This window comes from Tasmannia lanceolata, unplaced genomic scaffold (assembly GCF_043159265.1).
Source record: "Tasmannia lanceolata isolate RefF3 unplaced genomic scaffold, GAP_Taslan_0.1 ptg000037l, whole genome shotgun sequence".
Classification (NCBI taxonomy): domain Eukaryota; kingdom Viridiplantae; phylum Streptophyta; class Magnoliopsida; order Canellales; family Winteraceae; genus Tasmannia; species Tasmannia lanceolata.
Window position 1 is genome coordinate 28,010,599 of NW_027518714.1, and position 24,948 is coordinate 28,035,546.

The 24,948-nt window shown below is 39.6% G+C and overlaps 2 protein-coding genes across 5 annotated transcripts; one reads left to right on the forward strand and one right to left on the reverse strand.

The window, feature by feature from the left end:
* The first annotated feature begins 400 nt into the window (after nucleotides 1-400).
* Nucleotides 401-19,990, forward strand: LOC143861916 (protein NRT1/ PTR FAMILY 4.5-like). 2 transcript variants are annotated; one of them, XM_077372888.1, is made up of 6 exons: nucleotides 401-624; nucleotides 1,001-1,218; nucleotides 1,465-1,511; nucleotides 17,060-17,495; nucleotides 17,831-17,955; nucleotides 19,020-19,990. In XM_077372888.1, the coding sequence occupies exons 1-6, from the start codon at nucleotides 537-539 to the stop codon at nucleotides 19,840-19,842; spliced, it is 1,737 nt and encodes a 578-aa protein (XP_077229003.1). In that variant the 5' UTR covers nucleotides 401-536; the 3' UTR covers nucleotides 19,843-19,990. The 2 variants fall into 2 exon arrangements, with proteins under 2 accessions (XP_077229003.1, XP_077229004.1); XM_077372889.1 differs by lacking the exon at nucleotides 1,465-1,511 and having other exon boundaries at nucleotides 17,052-17,495.
* On the reverse strand, nucleotides 4,848-23,717 carry LOC143861914 (putative pentatricopeptide repeat-containing protein At3g01580). Of its 3 annotated transcripts, XM_077372886.1 has the most exons (3): nucleotides 21,060-23,717; nucleotides 18,495-18,551; nucleotides 4,848-5,478 (listed from the first exon to the last, which is right to left on the reverse strand). In XM_077372886.1, exon 1 carries the CDS (start codon nucleotides 23,635-23,637, stop codon nucleotides 21,292-21,294), a length of 2,346 nt encoding a protein of 781 aa, XP_077229001.1. In that variant the 5' UTR covers nucleotides 23,638-23,717; the 3' UTR covers nucleotides 4,848-5,478; nucleotides 18,495-18,551; nucleotides 21,060-21,291. The 3 variants fall into 3 exon arrangements, with proteins under 3 accessions (XP_077229001.1, XP_077229002.1, XP_077229000.1); XM_077372887.1 differs by lacking the exon at nucleotides 18,495-18,551 and having other exon boundaries at nucleotides 4,848-5,482; XM_077372885.1 differs by lacking the exon at nucleotides 4,848-5,478 and having other exon boundaries at nucleotides 18,343-18,551.
* Nucleotides 23,718-24,948: the final 1,231 nt, after the last annotated feature.

The following is a 24,948-nucleotide window of genomic DNA, read 5'->3' on the forward strand; positions in this document are numbered from 1 at the left end:
TTAGAACCAATTAAAAGCCAGTCACAAATTTGGTTTGTTAATGATAATTTAGATTAGAAAAGTATCTTAATTTAAATTGATTGAAGTGCTTTAATTATACATGTTGGATTAAAATCAGATGACAAATCATTGCAAACTTCCCTTTTGAAGAATGGACTTTCCTCCTCTAAAATTCATGCTTATAATTGAGAGAGATAGTCCAACCGGTTGAGAACAAGGGAGTGCCGATATCACTTCACTAAATTAAGAAATGTCATTGTTCATGGCTACTGATATTGACACTACTATGTTTTGATAATTGCACATACTCTGCTTGTCTTTTGCTATTTAAACAGCTATCAATGGTTATTGCGGCAGTTGCCAAAAACCACTCGGACGTTGGAAGACCATTAAAAAGAAAAGACAAGCAGATTTTGTGCAATTATTCAAACATGGTAGTGCCAATATCAGTAACCTTGTTATTCCAAAATACCGTAAAGGTATATATAGAGCAACAAGGAGAAGTGGCAGTATTTGCATGAAGGCTCTAAGCCAACATGGGATTGGAGAGGTTTATGGACTGGAAGGGAAACCCCATCAACAAAGACAGACATGGGGGAACCAGAGCTGCATTCTTCATCTACTGTAAGCAAAAATTCCTAAGCCCAAACCTTCCCTTTATCAGTTATCTCTTTTTACTGAGAGAGAGAGAGAGAGAGAGAGAGAGAGAGAGAGAGAGAGAGAGAGAGAGAGAGAGAGAGTGTTGAACATCTGTCATAAGGTAGACCCATACTGAGAAAAGATGTGGCAATTAGAAGGAGAGGGAGTTAATAGCATTTCTGTGTGTGAGCGAGAGGGTTTGATAAAGATCACAATTCTGATCTTAGCTCTAGGTTCAGTGGCACGAGATCAGAATTGCGATAAACATTTCTGATCTCACCCTTTAATGATCCAACAGTCAGATCTTACCATATATGATCTAACATAATCTTAACAAGAATTGATGGTTGATTTGTTGCAGTTATGGTGGGGATGTCGAGCATGGCCTTTATGTCAAACGTGCTAGACATGGTGACATATCTTCACAAAACCATGCACATGGGGGTGGCCGATTCTTCTACTACTCTCACTAACTTCATAGGTGGTACTTGTGCGTTTGCCTTGTTAGGGGGTTTCCTCTCTGACTCATACATTACAAGGTTCAGAGCCATACTCATCTTTGGCCCCTTTGAGTTTCTGGTAACCCTTTCTCTCTCATGTCCCCTTGTTTTGATTTCTACACCCCTTCTCATTAGGAATATTAGAATATAACTACCGGCGAGAAAATTATTAAAATGGAGTGGGTATCAGTTCTCATCCTTAAATTATAATAAAATATATTCCTAATGCTTGATAAAGGTCAGGAATCTAAGCGACAAATGAAAAGGGGTTTATTCTATATATAGAAAAATCATATGCTTTCAATCATCTCTGGATTTGGTACAGGTAGATTCGATTGCCAGTTTGCCACTCATGGAATGGCCTTTCTTAAGGTTGGTTTTTTTTTTTTTGCAAAAGTAGTATCCTAGTTTGTCTTATTTGCAAAAACAGTCTTATGGTTTAATTTAACAATTTACAATGGAGTCATCGCAATGGAGTTAATTTTGCATATCCAGTCGTCCCATCATTTTAATTTGTGAGCAAATGATAGATTTCTTTCTCCATAAAAAGACCAAAATGTCGTTGCATCTAAACCGTCCAGTTGATATGCCTAGCTTTCAACTTTCTTTGGCCTAAAACCTGTGCCAATCATATAATTATACCGTATGGTTTTTACGAACAAAACACTACATGCAGGCAAAAGTTTACATTCAGGCTCCGTTCCTTTCGATGTAAAAATGGACGTAAAGTTTGTTTTACATTCAGACTCCGTTCCTTTCAACATAAAACAAATTTTACGTCCATTTTTACGTCAAAAGGAATGGAGCCTCAATTACAAAAAAGACACATTATTTGGTATATTTGTATTGCATGATTGGCATTCACCCATTTTTAAAGCACAGACCCCATGGTATTGTAATGAAGTCTTGTCATTCACCCTTTTTTAAAGCAATGACCAATGGTTCTAGAAGGAATCTTTTTCAGACAAATTTTTTTGGGGAAATGATATCAGCACAACCCTGTTTTAATAATTGCACAAACTCTTCTTTTCTTTTCTTTATCTTTTTTTTTTTGGATGGGTAAGTGGGGTTAGGCAAACCCCTGCCAGATATCATTAAGAAGAGAGAAAATATACAAGAGATAGAAAGGCTACAAGTCAACACAGAAACAACAAATACAAACAACAAAATTCCACCAGGCTACAGATAAAACTGAAAACAGGACATAGCCACAGAGAGAACAGTAGATCGCCCAACAAGATTAGGAGCTCTTTGCTCTTTGGTAAATCTCTCCGTCTCTGTCTGAATTATCTGTAAGAGCCTTTCTTTTTTCATTGGCTTTTGAGTGCTTTTTGGGAACTGCAATTACCTTTGATAAAAGACAAGAAGGGTTAGCGCAAATATCAAAACATGGTTGTGTGCTTTCATTTCCCATTATTTCTCATAGAAACGCATACAAAGATTCGTCACTACAGAGTACAAACTATAAACTAATTTAATTGGGGAAATGATATTCGCCCCCGCCACCCCCCGGGATAAAATCCCCCATTAACGTTATTCGTTAAGTTTTAAAGGCAAAGAAAAACGTTAAAGGGGGTGAATTTATCCTCAAGCAGTGAACCATTCTCACAGAAACAGTTAAAAGAGGGGATTTTATCCGTTTTGTGTGTGTGTATGGGGGGGGGGGGGGGGAGAGAAGATATCATTTCCCTTTAGGGTCTGTTCCACTGAAGGTAAATACGAGGGAGAAATCCATTTCAGGGTAAATCATTTCGATGTAATCTACTTACCATGTAACTACAGAGGGGGTATATTATTTCTAGCATTCCAGGACCACATATTGTAGAGGGTAAATGTCATAAGGATAATTTAATCATATTACATGACTTAGGGGTATTTTGGTCATTTTCACCCACTTGATAGTGGTATGTCAGCCATTTTCCATGACTCGGGTATTCTGGTCATTTTACCCAATACAGAGGATTTTGATCATTTTTGTTATGAGGGTATTTTAGTCATTTTCATGACTCCGGGGTTTTCTAGTTATTTTACTCTGCATTGGGGTATTTTGATCATTTTTATATCATAAAGGGTATTTTTGTCATTTTCTATGACAGGTGTTTTGGTCATTTTCACCCTAGGTATTTCGGTCATTTTTCATTATGCAGAGGTATCATGGTTATTTTTACCTTATATGACATTTTGATTATTTCTTATGTTATAGGGGTATTTTAGTCATTTTTATGACTTCAGAGTATTGTGTTCAATTTTACCTAATATTGGGGTATTTTAGTCATTTTCCATGACTCGAGGGTATTCTAGTCATTTTACCCTATATGGTGGGTATGTTCATCGTTTCATGTCGATATTTTAGTCATTTTCAATGACTCAGGGATATTTTGGTCATTTTCACCCAATATAGGGACATTTTGGTCATTTCCATGATGCAGGGTATTCTGGTCAAATAGAGGGGTATTTCGGCCATTTCCATGATGCAGGGGCATTATGGTCATTTTACCCGATACGACGAATTTTGATCTTTTTAATGTTATAGGGGTATTCTAGTCATTTTTCATGACACGAGGGTATTCTAGTCATTTTCCATGACTCGAGGATATTCTAGTCATTTTATCCTGAATGTCATAAGGGTATATAGGGCATTTTCCATGATAGGAGAACTCTGGTTAAGGGTGGCAACAGTCGGTTTCGGTTCGGTTTGACCCCCAAACCGAAACCGAACCGAACATGCTTACCTCCAAACCGAACCGAACCGAACCGAAATCGAAACTGAAACACTCTGAACCGAACCTATCATACACTCCAAATCGAACCAAACCGAACCGATGAAAAGGAGCATATTAATCATTTTCCTATGAAAAGGGCACATTTATCATTGTCCAAACCGAACCGAAACTAAACCGAAACCGAAACCGAACCAATCATCGGTTTGGTTCTACCGAACCGAAACTGAACCAAAATTTGAATCGGTTTGGTTAAACCAAACCGAAACAGAATTTTCAGTTCGGTTTCGGTTCGGAATCGGTTCGGTTTCGGTTTGGAATCGGTTCGGTTTCGGTTCGGAATCGGTTTGGTTGATTTTGCCACCCTTAAATCTGGTCATTTTAACATGATTCGGCGTATTTTGATTACTACCTCCTTGAATGTATGCCATTTAGCCTCTTTCAGGGTAAATAGATGGTAGCACGGAAATAACTTACGAGGAAAGTTGATTATATTTTGATTATTGGAACACGTTTAATTTTGCACCGGGGGTAAATGAATGTTTTACCCCCTATTTACCCTCAATTGAACAGACCCTTAATTGTAGTTAAAATACATGGCCCACTAGGACAAAATTTGCTGGAACTTTTTTTTATCATTCTCTCAACCCTTTATTTTTGTTTCTAAACACCCTTTTCTTTTGTTTTAAGGGAGTCAAGACTCACAGGCGCCCATGCAAAAAATAAGGCAAAGGGCGCCCCCATTGGTCAAATCCCATTTAAGATGGCACAGAAAGTTAACATCAGAAATGCCTTCAGTGGAATTTGAACAACAGGGGCGCCCTTTGCTCCCTTTTTTGCAAGGTCATATGTGAATCTGGCATTTTTTTTAATGGTAATGATTTATTAATGAAAAGGAGGGCTCACAACAAACCAGGTTGAGAGCACAATGAGAATATAACCAAATACATCAAGAAAAAAACAAACAATCGTAGTTAAGGAGGTAGAAAATCTACAATGACAGACAATCAACTGCGGCCCCAGTGAACCTATCAGCTTCCCTGTTTGCCGACCGAGTAGTATGTTGAAATAGTATGAGTGTCCTTCCAGAGTTTCCAGAATCTCATTTACCATCTCAGAGAACCTCTAGAGGGGAGTGTTGAGATTCACCATCTCAGAGAACCTCTAGAGGGGAGTGTGCCTCCCATCTAACCATATGATTCCAGTCAAGGAGTCGCCTTCCATGATAGAATTATTTAGATCTCCTCTAGCTAACAATCTGATTGCTTCAAATGCAGCCCTCACTTCCGCTTCAATAGAGTCCTTGATTCCAATAGGTGTAGAGAAAACTGATTAGGTGACACCAAATTCATCTCTGATAAGGCCTCCAATGCCGGCCGGACTGGGTTGCCAACGCTAGAGCCATCAAAATTTAACTTCAACCACCTAGGCTCAGGGAGGCTCCATCTACGGACCATCTTAACTGCACGGTCAAAGCTCATACATATCTCCCTCCAACACAGCCTAATTTCTGACGGCGAGTGCACCATGATGTAAGGGAGAATTGTAGCCCAAGAAATTGAATGTGAGAGCACTCATCTCCTATCGAGGCCTTCCATAATAGCCATATTGAGGCCAATCTGACTAGTGAAAATACTATGAGGCTCAGGTGGCAACCCAAGAGGAGTAGGTGAATTGGGTTTTAGAAAATTTCTCTATTTTAAAAGAATTAAGGCAATTTAAACCAAAGAACAAGTTAATCAATGAAAATAAGGAAAATAAAACTCTAAGTGCTAATGAAAGATAGAAAGAGAGGGAGAAAGATTGCATCGTAGATTTTTATAGTGGTCTGGTCCAAACTCGGACATACATCCACTCCACCAAAAAGGATGGTGGTTCCACTAAAACCTAATTCTCTTAACGGTGAAGATCAAACTGTTACAATATGGAGATGTCTCTTCGTCTCCTCCACTTGCTGTCGGAGGTGGCTCTACGCTCCCTTCACTTTACCTCGAAGATGGCTCTACTTCTCCAAACACTTGCCAAGAACAATTATAAAAGAAAGAAAGATGCCTTTCAAAGGCTACAACAAGATGATCAAAATACATAAATTTTGGCCTTAGAATCCAATCCTTCATAAAATAAGCACAAAGGGTGTGTAAATCACTCTTGAGATGTTCCAAAATAAGTTTACTGAGTGTGTTAAATGTCTAAGGGGTTGAATACCCTTTATATAGAGGAGTGGGGCAAGAAACTAGCCGTTGAAGTGCCTAACAGCTAGTAAAAAAACTAGGCATTATGGCCAGAATAAAAAAAGCCCAGCATACCTTTTTTTTTTTTTTTTGAGGCTGAAGGGCCCTCGGTTGGAGATGGCTCGGTCGCACGAACCTCCTTCAATTTCCTTCCTTCATTAAATTTATGGTTTTATACTTGAAGAGACTTGGTCCACTTGATTTCCCTTGCTTATTTAACTTGTCTAGGGTCCCTTTAAACCCCCTTTGATGCCTCTCTAATGGGTTTTAGTGAAGGAATTGGACTTTATGCAATATAAAGTCTTGAACTTCATTGGATCTTCATATATGATCTTCTTCTATACTACAAGTCATCAACTTCTTGGATCTTCTTGTCTCTTTGGCTTCTTTAAATCTTCAAGATTGCTTCATTGCCTTGATCCAAGCTTCCTTGACTTCGGTCGGAGATGGCTCGGTCAAACAAACCTCGTTCAATTTCCTTCCTTCATTAAATTTATGGTTTTATACTTCAAGAGACTTGGTCCACTTGATTTCCCTTGCTAATTTAACTTGTCTAAGGTCCCTTTAAACCCCCTTTGATGACTCTAATGGGTTTTAGTGAAGGAATTGAACTTTATGCAATCTAAAGTCGAACTTCATTAGATCTTCATATATGATCTTCTTCTATACTCTAAGTCATCATCTGCTTGGATCTTCTTGTCTCTTTGACTTCTTTAAATCTTTAAGATTGCTTCATTGCCTTGATCGAAGCTTCCTCGACTTTGAACCTTAGTTAAATCTACAGCTTATACAATTTAAGAACATCAAACACAATTAGTAATTATAATCACTTGTGATTGGAATCATCAAAACAACCTTTAGGCTTACAACTAGCTTCCATAAGATCAAGACTTTCTTGGGCCAAGTCACAAAAAAACATTGATCCAGGAGATCGCCAATAAGAGATATCCAAGAGATTCCGAATATGTCAAGAATTTTAGGCCAAACCTCTTTAGCATACTTGTAGTGAAGTAACAAATGATCCACAGACGCTCTTGCATCCATGCAGATGGCACAAGGATCTACAATGAGCATATGGCGGCGAAGAAGATGATCGATGGTTTGGATTTTGTCCTGGAAAGCTGTCCATCTAAAAACTTAGAATCTTAGAGGGGCTGAATGTTAGTCGATATGGGTGCCGGACAAAGTAGGTACTGTGGGAACGCAGGGCACGACAGATCAAACTGGTAAAATATACATTCAAAATTTTTTATCCCTTTTTCCTTTCCTAAGATCCTGTTTACTAGATTTCAATGGTTTTCAAAATAAAATAAAGAGATCAAAAACCATATACCTTATGATTGTCAGATCTACAACCTACGCTTGATACACTCCACGTTTGGTCTCTAATCTTCTCAAAAAAGAGACCTCTGAAGTCGTAGTAGTGGCTTCTTGGGATTGCACAAGGAGGATGAGAAGAACGTTTCTTCGCTATGCTCTAAGCCAAAGAAAAGACGATTCTAGAAGTATGAGGATCTGATGGGGCAACTTTCCTAGCTGCAAGGAATAACAATTTAGAAATTTTCCAATAGTCCACCACTCCATGGAAAGTGGATTTAGCTTGCTTTTATGTTTCCTAGTTAGAGTACTTCTAATAGGGAAGAGAGTCCTTTTTAATATTATACTTAGTAGTTAGAATTGTTCACTGTCATTTTAGTTTAAGAGTATTCTAGTGGAAAAGGAACTCTTACCTTTCTTATAATTTCTATCAATGCACGAGTTCTCTCCTATACAGATTGACCGTGAATGCAAGGAGGGGGAGATCACTCCAAATCACTATCTTCTTCTCCCATTCTCTTCTTTAACATTGTATAAAAGCCCTAGGGTTTTGATCCCCTAGGGACCACCATTGTCACCCCTCTCTTTCTTCATTATCTCTCTCAAACCCTAACCCTAGACTCACCCTGTGGCCCTAACCCTAACCCTAGCCTACCTCGGCGCCTCCTCTCTGTCTCTCTGCCCTTCCCTATGCTCGCGGCACGCTTGCCCTCCCCGCGGCAACCCCCTGTCCCCCTGCAACCCTCGCCTCCCCGTGGCACCCTCCTCTTCCCGTTGCAAACTCGTGGCACCCCCCTCTTCCCACGGTACCCCCTCTTCCCGTGGCACCCCCCTCTTCCCACGGTACCCCCTCTTCCCATGGCACCCCTCCCCTGTGGCATCCCCTCTCCTCTCCTCACGGCAACCCCCCTCTCATGCAACAACCTCCCTTCTCTGTGACACCCCCCACCTCGCCCCTCTACGCCTTTTCCCTTGCTCCCGCGGCCTCTTCTCCTCTTTCACTCCTGAGAACTCCCCACCCCCACAAACTCTTTGAAGCCCTAGCACCTGCCCCAAAAAACAAAAAATACCCTAAGCCTCATGTTCTAAATCCTCTTCTGCCCCCTCTTTTTTTTTCTTGTTCGTGGCTCCGATTTCTTATTCTATATTCTCTCTCCCTCTCTCTCTCTCTCTCTCTCTCTCTCTCTCTCTCTCTCTCTCTCTCTCTCTCTCTCTCCCCACACACACCAGAGCTGTGATATGATATTTGGCCCAATCTAGTTTTCCCCCCTTATCGTATTGTTTTTAAGCGATTGTTGTGGTTGTTGTCTTCTCTATATCTTTGTCGTCATGGATCCTCCCGTCATTGAGGATCCCTCCATCGGCACGAGCAATGAGGTCCGTGCATCGCAACCACATTCGGCTCTTCCATCTCTAAGTTACTCTTCTCTTGTGGAGGGCTCATTCCCATAGATGACTACTGTTAAATTGGATGGGACCAACTACTTATCTTGGAAGTCACTATCGATACATATCTCCTTGCTTGCGGCAAGCCTAGCCTTATTCACCAGGATCCTCCATCTTCTACTGATCCTACCTACAATCGATGGGAGCAGGGGGGATGCGATGATTTGAACACTTCTTTGGCAGAGTATGACTCTGTCTATAACTGCAATGATGATGCTTATTCCTACATTGAAGCATATCGGGGATCATACTGGGTGGTGGGGGGGGGGGGTAGCGCGCTTCCCCACACTCGAGAACGTACGCTGCGATGAGTGCACGTGGTGTATTGCTGGTTGTTGGCTTAATTATCCTTTTTTATTTCCTTGGGATCAGGAGGTGTTTGTAAATGTCTGTGTTTCCTGGGAGCTTGGGATAAAGGTCCGAATTTCATAGAAAAGATATTCTTAGAGTCGCCACCTATGTTAGGATCTAGGACTCGTGCCTGCGTTTCTTATGAACTAGGGATAAAGATCTGAAGGGTCTGAAAAAAGGAGATCAATCCCATGAAATTAAATAAAATATAAAAAAGCAAGGATCATTGGTAAGTGAAGAAACAGAATCCCCAATCCCTCTACAGCAGCATAAATGACTATAATTTGTTTTTCAATACTAACGGATAGAGGTTTACCAGTGGGTTATTATGCAAGTTGCCCCCCCCCCCCCCCCCCCCCCGCTTGCTTCAAAACCTTTACTAATAGGGCATCACGCCCCCCCTATTAACCCTTTCACAAGAAGGCCAGTGACCAAAGTCACAGTCAAGGTCATAGCCTAGAACCTGTAAGTAACACTGTTTTTAGGCATGGTCTGGACAGAAATTTGGATAACGGATATGGTTACATCCAGGGAAGGTATTAGGCACCCCTCATGCTCGGGTAAACCCGGTCTCTTGAGTTGACTTCGTGATTTTAGGAAAACTTAGCAGAAATTAGTGTCAAACCTTTATCACGATTAAGCTTATTCTCCAATTGGGTTTTAAACTGAAGGAAAGGGAGAAAGTAATAAGGAATTTAGGTCTTTTGGTTGTTTATTCAGGGGGTGGGGCGTGGGTCGAGGCCCATATTTCCCCGTTGCAGCTTACAAATACCGAGGAGAATGGTCCATCGTTAATCATATTGTTTGTTGCGTACAAATAACCGGATTTCAGAAAATAGTCTACATTTTAATAAAGAAAAGGAAAAGAAGGGGATTTCGTTTAGGGTTTGGGGCTAGAGGATCCCCAAACAATATAACTTCCCATTCCCTAGTTTTGTAAATGAAATACGGAAAGCTGTTAAATATACCTAGCAAACGAATAGTATTTCCGTTGGAATTTCGGCAAAATTCCAGTGTCCTCGAGCTCGTAGTAGAGTGGGTTTTCAGGATTTTGGCAGAATGCCGGCATCCATAAGCTTGTAGTAGAGTGGTGTCGCTCTGAATCCTCAAAATTTTTGCAGAGTGCCGACGCCCGGGGTTTATAAGAAATTTCGAGAGGAATGTGGTATAGTGCCAATTTCTAAGGAAATTCGGGACATTTCTCTGGTCTCTGTCTCTGTCTCTCTCTCTCTCTCTCTCTCTCTCTCTCTCTCTCTCTCTCTCATTCTCTGGAAACTTTGAAAGAAACTAACTTCTAAGAAAAGCAGAAACTGAAAAAAAAAACCTAGAAGATCTGATCTGATTTTGATCTGAATCTGAACTGATTCTGATTTGTTTTAAAACTAAAAACCAAACCTGTATTTATAAGAAAAAAAAAACAGAAATCGCAACCTATGATTTGGTCTTACTCCAGTGTCATGTCGGCAAACCAAATCGCAGGTTGCGATTTGGAATCACAACCTTCGATTAGCTATGGTTAAATCGCAAGTCGCGATTTCCAAACTGCAACTTGCGATTTGGGAAATCGCAGGGGAGGTTATTTTAATATAAAAACTTAGTTTTTTTGTTCCCAAAATCGATTTTTGGTTCTCGAAAGTGATTATCGGTTTCCGAAAAGAAGCTTCTTTATTCCAAAAGTTAATTTTCGGTTCAGTGCCGTGTAAAAACAGGCTTTTTTGTGGTGCCGTAAAAGGCGGGTGCCGTAAAAGGCGGGTGCCTTGCAAAGACGAGCTTCGGCTTAAACAACTCTTTGAAACATAATTTTTTCATTGAAAAATTTTCACTTTGAAAATGAGAGAGAGAAAGGCCAGAGACGCTCCGGGACACATCATAGGAAACATCCTCGTGACAACCTATCATTAGCACAATTTTGACAAAATGGGGTGTCTACAACTACACTTCTCTATTCTGGGGTCGACAACCTCACCCGCATCTGTGCCACATATTCCGAGTGGATGCGTTTCCGCCGTGGGGATTTGTCTCTCACTGCACATTATGGTCAGTTCATCTCCCTTTGCCACCAGCATGATCTCTTTATGCCCCTCACTTCTGACATCACAGTACTTACCCATCAGCGAGACCAGCTCCGTGTTATCCACTACCTTGGCAGTCTGGGTTCTGAGTTCGTTCATCTACGCTAGCAAATTATTGGTTCTGGATCTATTCCCTCCCTCACAGAGGTTTATTCTAGTTCCCAGCAGTGCCTCTGAGTGACTCCTCACTAGCTGTTTCTGTTGATAGCAATGCCCTGACAGCCTATGATGGTGGCGGTCATTCTGGTCGTGGTGGTGGTACTTTTGGGCATGGCAGGGGTTGTGGTGGTAGTCGTCGTGACCGCTCATACTATACTCATTGTCAGAGAGAGGGTCATCACGTCGACACTTGTTATACTATTCATCCCAAGCTTCTCCAGCCACACTTGGCACATCTCGCTGCTGGTAATTCTTCTTATGGTTTGCCTACCTCCTCTACGGATGATGTGCTACCCGCTGATATGTTTACTTTATCCCGGGTGAGCAGAATAAGATAGTTTGGAGATGTCCTCACAGTTTCCATAGGAGATTATTATCACTTCTCTTAGTGGATTCTATATTTTGGGTATTTTGGTCATGTATGTTCTAGGAGGGAATATGTGGACACGTTCTAAGAAAGAATGTTAGGTTTAGTGTGAGTGTCCTTCACAGATGGGTCAACATGTTAAGCCATGTCTTTCGAGATAGTGAAGATCAAAGATGCTCGTATTTGAAAAGGGGGGTCACAAATGCGGCGGAAAAACAAGTAATCTTTGCGAAAACCTATATTTTATTTTATTTTTCTTTTTATCGCTGACAATATCTTAGTTATTGGATTATCATTTGTTATGAAAATTAAATTTAGGAGATCTAGAATCATATACCTTAAGATCGAAAGAACAATATCTCTTCTTGATTTACTCCCTCTCAAATTCCGATCTTCCCAAGATGATATCCCAGAAGTTGAAATAATGGTGTCCTTCAAACGCTCAGACGATGGACGATCTACGATGCTCCTTCGCTGTTCTAAGCTAAAGAAAGCAAGATTAAAGGGTGCAAATCCAATGGCCTAACGGGAAGGTAGGTGACGTAGGGGCAGATAGGATAGCGCAAGCTTTGATACCAAGTGACGTAGGGGCGGATAGGATAGCGGAAGCTTTGATACCAAGTGACGCAGGGGTTATCGTGGAAGGGAATAATTTGATACCAAATAATGAGATGGTTTATAGCGGAAGCTCAAATATCAATTGGACGGATACAATCTCAATAATTGTGGTCTGTCAAAGAACAAGGAGGGTATCTATTTTGAGTAAGATTGAAACAAAGGAACGGTTTAGAGGTTCAAGTAGATGGGTTTGTTGGTGGACAACAGGGGGTGATTAGAGTATAGGATTAGAGGGGTTTGTGGGTAATAAAAAAAAGGCTCATGGGGTTGAACGAATTAAAGATGGAGGGATACAATGGGCTGGTTTAACGGCTGAGATAATCAAGGGTAGGGGTAGTGGATGGATAGCTGAAATTTGAAGCAGGAACGGCTGCTTCTTTGTGACAAAAATCCTCCATAAAAACAGGTTAGAAAGCTAAAGAGAATCAGAAGTTTTCATGAAGAAAACTTACATATTCTTCTTCAAAGCAAAGGATAAAAGAGGAGACTCTTCTCCACCAAAGAAACTCAAATTTTCGTTAATCAAAAGCCATCAAAAACGTTTTACAATGCCTTATTTATAGGCTTTTGTTAGATTTCCAAAATCTACTAAAATAAGGAAACAAAAGAAACGAATACTCCTAAAATATCTCACCCAATATTTATCCAATCTAAACTATCCTAAAAACACTCAAATTTCTAAAACTTCTAAGATTTTAGACAGCAACCTTCTGGTAAATTCGCCCTACTAAGAAAATCCTAATTAAACTAAAACTCTTCATGATTAGGGATAAACGTAGGCCGTTGATTTGCATGCTCGAATAAGATGCACCTGCATCAGTAGGAGAGAGGAGGGACAAGAGAGGAGAGGGAAGAGAAGAAACGATACTTTTGCAATTTTCGTACACCTTCTCTTAATGCCATATATGGGAGAGGAGACTCCCACCCGACTTTACGAAATGGAGTTCAAAAAGTATCTCTACTCTGTGTCATATTCTCTCTTAATTACCCTGATTTTCTCTTACCTCCTTGTTTCCTCTTAATTCCCTTAGCCAAATAGAATTTTAAAAATCAGTGTGTTGTGTCCAACAAACCCACTCTACCTCCCCCCTTTATTCAAATTAATTAATTAATTAGACAATCAATTAATCTCTTACATACACCATTACTATCGAATTTGTACTAGAGTACATATACCAATGCTAGAGCGTATATTCTCGACTTATACACATAATTAAATATATATGTCAACACACTATAAATTTGGGACCTGAATTCTCTAAGAATTCTCATTAATCAAGTGAATTATGAGTGGGATCGTCATAAGGATCCGACGGCTCATCCTACAAGACTCAAAGAGTATCACTGCCACCAAGCTCTGTAGTCCAACTACGATTGCACATAGGCAAGCAGCCCTCACCAAAGCATTGCCCTAAAGATGAGTATGAAATTACCAACAAACCCTTTATTACATCTAAATGTATATATCATTCCTCCAATCTTCAATTACTGGGCTGGGTCCTACGTGGGATGGACACTTATTACCCCTGAGCCCACCACTTGGCATACCTTCTATTCATCAACACACACAGACACATACACACACATAAATATCTATGTATATATTTGGAAGTTGATAAACCATTTTTATCAAATCACCTGGCCAGGTTTTAGAGGTTCGTGCTGTGATTGAAATCGTAAATGATTTTCCTCTTTTCGAGGTAGTGGATTCTTTGTTGTGCATCCCTATTGATCTCATGGATTACCCTATAGTAAGGCATGCCAAAATATGATTCTCAACCGAGAACCATTGTAAAGAAGACCAAATTACAGAGTGGACCCATGGACCAACTAAGGGTCCTATTTGTGTAGAATAACCTTTGCCTTATTTATTATCCATGAGTTGTTCTAGGATATAGTGATCACATTAAGTGCGCAAACCGTTTACCACACCCATGCTACCTGCTTAGTGTCTCTACCCTAGTAACTGAGATAAACCACCAAGTGTGTATGGGGGCTAGGCTTGGTGCCAATTGTACAGGGAGAGATGTCTAGTCTCCAGCACAATTAGGAACATTTTAGGCCTGCAAAGGATGAGAATATTATATCTCCATGCTCCTTAGGATCTTTGAATCTATGGGCAAGACACTCCTACTTTGCTACTGATGGAGATGGCGATGCTGAAGTGCAAACAAAACTTTCAGATCTGATCTCTATTCAATGAATTTAAAAGAAATCCCTTACAGATCTGGAGTTGAAATGAAATTTGGCAAGAATTCACTTGAAAATCAGCAGATTACAGCAGGATGACAAGAACGAACAGATTTGAAATCTCTGGATCAAGAGAGGATACACGAGAGCCCCGAAAACAAATAAAGAACTGAGTAAAATCATCTCCAAATTTTACATACAACAAGATTTATGATGGAAAAAGAACAGAAAAACTTAGAACACTCAACTGCAATTCCATTTCTCATCAAATAAGAGAAGAGCTCTCTCTCTCTCTCTCTCTCTCTCTCTCTCTCTCTCTCTCTCTCTCTCTCTCCAAACAAGAGAGGCTTTCTCTAATTCTCAAAAATAAAAATACAAGTCTATGAAAAATGAAGAAGGGGATTTATATAGATAGTCCTTACCAACCACCAATCAACTAACATAACTTCCATATGGTAAATGGCCAAAAAAAGACACCACTTACTAATGAAATGATTACTAAGGACAACTAGCAAAAATGAAAAGACTATAAAGTACCATAGTGTAACAGCTATACTAATTCAGTCTGTGAAAAACCTAATGAGCCAGGAGAAATACTGCATGAGCTACCGAGGAAAAACTTGTGTTTGATATGAAAATCACATTACACATTTCTTCTAATTTACCCAATAAATATTATGAAACCAATCAATTAATAAAAGTTTATTAGATTAATACATGTGTTAGGACATTTACACTAACAGTTTGATGGAATGGTCCACGCTTATGGGTGCTGTACGGTATGTCCCAAAGATATAGAGAAATCTAATATCACTTAGCAGGTATGAAAATCACAAGGGACTATATGGTCCTAATGATGGGAGACAAGTGTGGGGCAAGTCCGTATCGTCTTGCTAGGGCATGCAATTTTCAATAGCATTCATATGAGATGGGCAACTAGAATGAGATGCATTCGATGACAAATGCTTCTGTAGGGTCTCTTTTGCGATGGGAGAAGAGATCGGAGTGATGATTTTTCATGCTGAAGACAATGGAGAAGTGGTAGTTCCTATACTGGGAGATGATAGATCAATATCCCTCATTTGGTAGCCACATATGTGCTTTGGACGTACTGATCGAGTTGGTAGAGTAAGGATTAGGATGATTAGATGGACTGTGTAGCTAGTGCCTCCTCATGCTAATAGATATTTACGTTGATAGTAAACAGGCGGAGTTACTAATAGAGAACTTCAAGGTGACTATGAAATAAACCAAGGAAGAGTTTGTTGTGAAATGTGGAGATTGTTGTGATTTGTCTTGTTTCCAAATATAGGCTAGTTGCCTAAAGATTACCAATTCTCTCTAGTTTTCAAATATAATTAGGAGAGTGATGGAGGCACGATAGTTTAAAAACAATAAATAGGTTTAGATTTTGACAGAACCACAATATATAAGGTTTATTCTACAACCTAAAGGAAACAACACGAGAGTCACATCAGTTATGATGAATAGAAGATTGTTTTCTTTCCTGTTCACTGCGAGGAAAGAGGAAGGGTCGAGAGAGGGATTTACAACTAAGAGAGGATTACAGGTGCTAGGATTGAGTTAATCTGATAGATACCTCAAGAAGAAAACTAAGGGAAATATGGAGCTGTGAATGGTTCATCAAGGTGACAGTCCTTCTCTTGTGAGAACACAAGAAAAAAAATGAAATTCTGCTTACTTTATTCCTTCTGAACATAGAAAAACAGTCCATCAACACATACTCCTAACCAATCTTAACTCCTAACAAATCTGAACTCAAATAAAATCAATGACAACAGAAATCATACTAATTAGTTCCTATTTAATAGACCATATGAAACACCGTAAGTTTATCCAACTTAACCAAAACTGTCACATGGTAAATACGCACACAAAAAATTGGGTTTCAACATTAATTTAAAATGAAATTCTACTTCCTTTATTCCTTCTGAACATAGAAAAACAGTCCATCAACACATACTCCTAAACAACCTTAGCTCCTAACAAATCTGGACTCAAATAAAATCAATGACAACAGAAATCATACTAATTAGTTCCTATTTAATAGATCATATGACAGACCATAAGTTTGTCCAACTAAACCAAATCCGTCACATGGTAAACACGTGCACAACAAATTGGGTTTCAACATTAATTTAATGAACTTAATCATTTGAATGGTGGCTTTCAAAGTCACTCAAAAATTTGTCTTTTCTCTTTCGTGGTATGATACAGAAACTTAATGATCTCTAATGTGCATCAAATGATTAAAAACTCGTGGAAATGACCAAAACCTACTCAGTTTCTAAATTAAATACTACAACCTATGCAAGAATTACTTGAGAACTTTTGGATGCATTGAACTTGATTTACTGTACTATTTAATTTCAGCTCTACTCTATCACTCTCTCTAGAATCACATTCTGTTTCTCTTGAAGGGATTTAGTTTGCTAGCCATCCAAGCACATCTTCCATCACTCAAGCCACAAGAATGCAACAATACTCTCGGAAAACTGAGCAGTTGCAACCATGTTCATGGGTACAACGCTGCCATCCTCTACATAGCCATGTACACCATAGCCTTAGGTGAAGGTTGTCTTCGTGCCAACCTCGCATCTTTCGGAGGAGACCAATTTGACGATGACGATCCAATTGAGTCGGGGATGAAGTCTAGCTTCTTCAATTGGTTCACCTTCAGCATTTCGGTAGGATCACTGACAGGCCTAGTTCTCATAGTGTGGATTGAGAACAACAAGGGGTGGGATTATGGTTTCGCTCTATCTGCCTTTGTTGTTCTACTAGGAGTTATCGTGCTCGGATCAGGCTTCTCCTTTTACCGCAACCAGCGCCCAAGATGCAGTCCTCTAACTCGAATTATGCAGGTACAGAGCTTTTCCCCACCCAGATTATGTGATGTTTAACAATTTTTCTAGCACAATCTAGAACCAATACTTCATTACTTGAATGGGTACTTGAAAAACTCGCTTATTCGATTTGAATTGATAAGAATTGGATAAAGTTAAACGGCTACTTGAACTTGATTTAATAAATTTTCTTTTCTTTTCTACCTTTGTTTCATACTTGCCGAATCTACTCTTTTAATCAAACAAGCCTCAAGCTTTTTTCAGCCACATACTTTGATTTTCCATGTTTTTGTCTGTAATCCTATGCAGCAAGGAATAGGGATGGCTGATTTATTTCACCCTATTTTCTTCAGGTTTTTGTGGCTGCATTTAGAAAGAGAAAGCTTGTTCTACCTGAAAATGAAGAAGACTTGCATAAAGAACTTGTGAAGGAAGAGATGGTGAGTGAGGAAGTGCTCCCACATACAAAGGGTTTCAAGTAAGTCCCATCATCACTTTTTGCATGATTAAGAGCCAATATTTGAAACCCACATTTTGAATCAGACTAAGACCTTAGAGTCTGACTCAAACCGGTCAAGATTTCACCTCATTCAGAATTTATTGACCGGACTAATTACCACAGTTGGCTTGGTAGCTCAGCTGTACAGGTCAACACCAAAATATATCGTGTTTGAAGGTGGAAAAAGATGAGTCAAATATTTATCTTCATCAACCAAATTGACTCAAACCTGTGTCTGGTTGAGTTTTGAACAAAACCGAGTTGATAAATTCACTTGTCTAATGTTTCAATCGAGTCGAGTCAACATTGTATTCAAAACTATATGTACCATTCTACATACAGTTGACTACAATATTTATACTTTTTTTTACCAAACATTTGTATTTAGATATTTTAGCATGTCTCATTTCATACCTTACACAGTACATTTAATACATGTATAATAAAAGTTTTAATCTTATGAAGGAAAACTGTGAGTATAATACCATTTAACTTGATCAAATTGAGTCATAACTTACCTACTCAAACATGGGGAATTAGGACTTCACTCGACCAAGTCTTAGTTTGAAGTTTAGCTGGAGAGAAAAAGAATTGCAACAATAAAGCATGATAAAGAATCAAATCAACAATTTCTTCAGACTGACAAGTATAGTTATGAAAATAAGAGAATTAAATTTGTGCAAAATAATAAATAGAGTTAATGAATAGCGATATTCTCTTGGTGTATAAATAAATGGATCTCAAACATTCACATTTGTTTTAATCCAAAATCATGGGTTATCCATTAACTCAACAATTAAGAAAAGAAAATCAAAGACCAAATTTCTCAAAAAGATATCAAACATTGTGATTAATTACACAAGTTCAAGTGTAGTCATCAGCTTAAGGATTCCAGTAGCATGATTGGTTTTTATGTCTGATTTTTGTTATTGGTAATTCACTATTTAAAAACATTCAATTCTTAATCAGTCCTCCAAATTAGACTTGGATCAGTAATTGAAAAACTCACATTTCGCTGAGAGTGTGCTAGTTTTTGTTCTCAGATGCCTCGACAAAGCTTCAGTTTTTCATGGAAATACAGGAAGTCGGTCTCTCTGCACTGTGACTCAAGTTGAGGAGACAAAGGTTGTCCTTCGAATGCTACCCATCTTCATCTGCGCCGTGTTCGGCTACATGCCCATTCCCCAGCTCTTATTATTCACAGTCCAGCAGGGCAGCACGATGAACATCAAGCTGGGGAATATTCATATCTCTCCAGCAACTCTCCTGGTAATCCCCATGATCTTTCAGATGATTCTCCTAGTTGCCTATGACCAGTTATTTGTGCCATTTGCACGGAGGATTACAGGTTTTAAGACTGGCATCACCCACTTACAACGCATTGGTGTTGGTTTCATATCAACCTCAGTGGCAACTTGTGTGGCCGCGGTGATAGAAAGGAAAAGGAAGAAAATTGCAGAGGAGCATGGGCTGCTAGAATCTGGGACCGGGGTGCCCATGTCTGTGTTGTGGTTAGGAGTGCAGTTCTTAGTTATGGGCATCACCGATGTGTCTACATTCGTGGGGTTGCTAGAGTTCTTCAATAGCGAATCATCGAGAGGGATGAAATCTTTGGGGACAGCTATTTTTTGGTGTATAGTTGGGTTGGCTGCTTTGATGGGCTCTGTTCTTGTTCACATGGTGAACAGAGCTACCAAACATGGAGAAGGAGGGATTGGGTGGTTGGAGGGTAATAACTTGAACAAGAACTACCTTGATCGTTACTATTGGTTACTTTCTGTCCTTGGATTGGTGGGGTTCTTGAATTATCTGTATTGGGCAAGGAGATACGTCTATAGGCAACATCCTCAACCTCCCAGTGGTTGAAATTCTTATAACAAAATGGGATGCATTTATTTGCTTCTTTGTCAAAAATATTGGCACATGCCCGACTATCAATGGATCATACTACTGACTTTCACCGCATCTATGTTAGATAATAGTTCTGTCAGTTATACATTATTAGTTGCTCATACAATTTTCTCAATCATTTCTCTTCTTTATTTGCCCCTTTTATGTTCTTCAGGGTATATCTGTCCCACTATAAGTCTCTCTCTCTCTCTCTCTCTCTCTCTCTCTCTCTCTCTCTCTCTCTCTCTCTCTCTAGCAATGTATGTGAGGTATCCCTAAGCAAGGTTTTAAATCTCGGTTTCGGTTTTGTTCATCAGCGAAACCGAAACGTTTCGGTTTCGGTACGAAATTTCGGACGAAATCTTGTAAAAATTTCACCGAGAAATTTCGGAAATTTCCGAAACGTTTCACCGAAATTTCCGAAATTTCACCTAATTTTTTTTCGTTTCGGCCAAAATTTCCTAAACGTTTCGGCGAAGTTTGGTACTTTTCCGACTCACTGTGAATTTCGTTTCGTTTTCCATCGAAACCAAAATATTTCGGCCGCAAGGAAACGTTTCGGCCGAAATTTAAAACCATGTCCCTGAGATAGCGTATCTGAATTAGCCACTACAAATAGGGCATCAACCCATTTTGTTTGACTCATCCAACCTATTCATTCCATAGGACCTAACATAGATAGAGTGCTCCTACAAAATCATCTCCATAGGATCATCCTAACCATTTGCTTTGTAGAGGCACAAAATGGACCCATTTTATAGCCGTCCATTTCAAACCTCCACAAATCAACGATTAGCATGATCATATGGACATGATTTTTTAGGAATACCCTCTCTATGTTATATATGTATGTATGTATGTATATATCCTCCACATAAGTTCTCTATGATAATCAGCACGCATGTCCATACAAAAAGATATTAGTGTGGAGAAGTTTGATTTTCATCCCACATTTTTTCAATATTTTGAGAGAGAGAGTATTGTATCAACAGAGATGATTTTAGTCTTCAGCCAATAACTTCCATAGTTACATGATAAATCAAATTAAATATTAATACTTTTCTTATAAACAACAACAGAGAAGAATACTGGAAATCTGTAATTTTTCCTAAGAAAGAATTCAAAGGAGTCGAGTGACATGCCATAATTTAGAGTTGGTTTTCGTTTGTACAGTGTATATCCATGCAATTTACCTTCAGTATCTTTGGCTTCCACAAGAAAGTGCCATCCCTCGATGAGATAAGAACCTCGATTCAATCAGTTCTCTCCAGGTGGGAAAAAAAATGATAGAAAGGCAGGTTGAGCACAGGGAATAGAATGTGAACAAAGCATGTGCATCCGAATACTCTGAGGTTTGAATAGTCAGTAGGTCGCCTTCTTTGTCCTGAAAAGTTACAGTGCCCCATTATCTCACATCTACTGATATTATGAATCATATAAGCCAAAGCTTAGGTCAGGAAAATAACCCTCCTCTTTCATTTCTTTTACAAGTTCCTCCAACTTCTCATAGATAGCCTTTGCTCTCGGGTGAGACCTATCTCTTGCAATAAAGGCATGAACTTCACTGTTTATCTCAATCCAACTCCAACCAGCAACCTTTTTCAGGCCCCTCTCCTCCATAGTCTTCCTCAGCCTATTTGCATCCTCCCATTCTCCACATGTAGCATGCAGATTAGATAGAAGTACATAGTTTGCAGAGTCCTTTGGCGACAACTCAATAGCCCTTTCTGCCGCAAACTTTCCTATCTCTAGATTCTTATGCACTATACAACACCCTGACAGCGTCTTCCATATTAAAGAGTCGGGTTCAAACGGCATTTGCTCAATGATTTGAACTGCATCATCAAGCCTTCCCGCTCGACCCATCATGTCAATCATACATGCATAGTGCAAGATCGATGGTTCAACTCTGTAGTGACTTTCCATGACCTTGAAGTACCCAAATGCTTCCTCTATATAACCAACATGACTACAAGCATTCAAGACCCCCACAAATGTGGCATGGTTAGCCACAATGCCAGCTGACTCCACCATTTCATCAAACACTTGAAGTGCCTTCCTCCCATGTCCATGATGTGCATACCCATGAATCAATGTGTTCCATGACATGACATCATGGATAGGCATCATATCAAATGCCAACCATGCATCCTCAATACTTCCACACTTAGCATACATGTTTACCAAAGCATTCCCCACACAAACATCAAAATCAAACGCCAACTTCAACGCTAATCCGTGGAACTGCCTGCCTTGATCTAATAATGCAACATTAGCACAAGAACTTAGAGCACTAGAAAATCCAAATTCATTTGGGTTAATCCCTTTCCTATGCATTAAGCAAAGAAGGCTTGCAGATTTCTCATTAAACCCATTCTGGGAATAGCCAGATATAGTAGCACACCAAGAAACAATATCAGGGTCCTGGATTTTCTCAAACACCGTTGCCAGTTCTTCAACCTTGCCATTTCTAGCATACATGGTGAGCAAAGCATTGAAAATGCGATCAATGGATCCCAAATTCAGCTTAATTACAGAGCACTGGAGTTGCTGTCCCAAACTAAAGGATTCAGAGCATAACCCACAAGCTCCAATAGCAGTGGCATATGTGAACTCATTAGGCTCCACCCCTGAATACACCATTTCACAGAAAAGTTCCAGGCCTTCATTTACTAGCCCGTTTCGTGTGCAGCAAGAGATCATTGTGCTCCAAATGACTACATTTCTACAATCTAAATTTTCAAAAACCAACATTGCTCTTCGAACACAATTGTTTTTTGAGTAACACTCGATCAAAGCACTTGCACAATAGAAGCTCTGATCAAGCAAGGTTTTAATCATGTAACCATGAATCTGCTCACAGAGCAAACACCCACATGAGGCTAACACACTGCTAATTGTGTACTCATTTGGGTCTAATCCCAATCTTCGCATTTGTTCAAACACTCTAACAGCCGATTCAAATAAATTGTTCATAGAAAAACCAGCGATCATGGTAGTGAAAGATACCAAATCTGGCTTTAACATTCTATCGAAAATTTTATTGGCATTATCAACTAAGCAACATTTTGAGTAAAAATCAATCAAGCAATTCGCAATCCTACAATCACCATTAAGTCCGGATTTGATTACGAGTGAATGTACTTGTTTTCCAACATTGATTTCTTCCAGGTCAGCACAAGCCTGGATTGCGACATTGAAGGTGAAATCATTGGGAACAATATCTGATTCGAGCATTTCGACAAACAGAGAAAGCCCAATTTCTTGACGATCATTTTGAACACAACCGGAAATAATTGAAGTCCAAGTGACAACATTTCTCTTTGTCATTTTCTCAAACACTTGAAATGCATTGGAGACGTGGCGAGATTTCAAAAGCTGGTCAACTAAAATTGTTTCTAGAAAGATCCCAGGTTCTAGCCCTTGGTCTTTCATTTTAAAATACAAATCTCTGGCTTCATCTAGTCTTTTGGATTCAATACATTGTCGTAGGATTAGCGTATAATTCTCTTGGGTGGTGGATGATTTAGAAATCCCTTTAGGATTTATTTTATCGGAGACCCAATCCAGTTCGCCTTTTGTGGATGTGACTTTTTTATCGAAACTGGTTTTTCTGTTTATTGAAAAGGGTTTCAAAAAGGGTGGTGTGGGTTTTGAAGAGCGAAGGTCTGTGGGTTTTGTCCATTGGAAAGGAGAACTGAAATGAGAGACATATTGAAGGTGAAGGAAGTCTGACGATTTGGGAATCAACAGAGCAAAAGAAGTCTCCATTTATAACCATGACGAGAAGCGTTCAGTTTTAGATGTGGAATTCCAGAGAATCCTCTTCTTTGATACATGACATTCGCTCCCCCTTTTTCTTGATTTTAACTTTTTTAGAGGTATTTAAGTTGATGATGGGGATTTGCTAGGGTCCATCGTAAAAGGCATTTCGCGGCTGATCTATTACACATTCTTGATGGATTTTTATCTTCGTTGCTGAGATCCGCACTACCATGTTTTAAAAATTGGACGAAATCAACTTGTCTTTTCTTTTCCTTTTTAATTGGTTTCGAAGAGCTTTACAGGGACTATTAGCAAAAAAAACCCCGTGCGATGCACGGCGGACAAAGAATTGTATAAACCACATCATAGGTTGATCTAAACCTAAACCGTCCATGTGATGGAACACAACATAAATAGGTTGTGCCCGTAAAATAATTTTCATAGGCTGATCCAAGCCCTCCAATCTATAGAGGTTTCCATAATTGTTGTTCCTCTTAAGGTGCCCAGAACTCATCAATATTTTTACAGGTGTCCTGCATTCGTAATATCAAACTTTCCGTAATTTGACCCGCACATAATGAATAAGGAAAAGTATTTTTTTGGTCATCGTTAGGGGGTGCAACTTGGGTCTCAACCCGACCCAACCCGAGGAACCCATATTTTCCACCCCAACCCGATTTCCAACCCGACCCAACCCAATTTGCAATTTCCTCAACCCGACCCAACCCGATTTGATATGGTACCAATTGTTGACCACCTCAACTTAAGCCGGGCTGTTTTGGATTTTGAGAACCAATAGTGAGTCACCAATAATCAGTTTTTAACTCACAATCGGTTCTCAAAATCCAAACCAAACATGGACTAACAATTAACAAAGGGAAATCTTATCCGCACTACTATATTTTGATGCTCACACTCCTCACTTTATTAAAGTACGGTATGGCCCGCACCATAGGATTATCCAAACCATCCATTGTGGACTGTGGAAACTATTTCAATGTTGAAAAAGAAAAACACATATACAAAACTTCTTCAGAAGCAACCCAAATTCGGGTTTCGGGTCGGGTCAGGTCGGGTAGCCCGACAACCCAACCCGACCCGACCCGATTTCAATGTTGAAAAAGAAAAACACATATACAAAACTTCTTCAGATGGAACCCAAATTCGGGTTTCGGGTCGGGTCGGGTCGGGTAGCCCGACAACCCAACCCGACCCGACCTGATTTCAATGTTGAAAAAGAAAAACACATATACAAAACTTCTTCAGATGGAACCCAAATTCAGGTTTCGGGTTGGGTCAGGTAGCCCGACAGCCCAA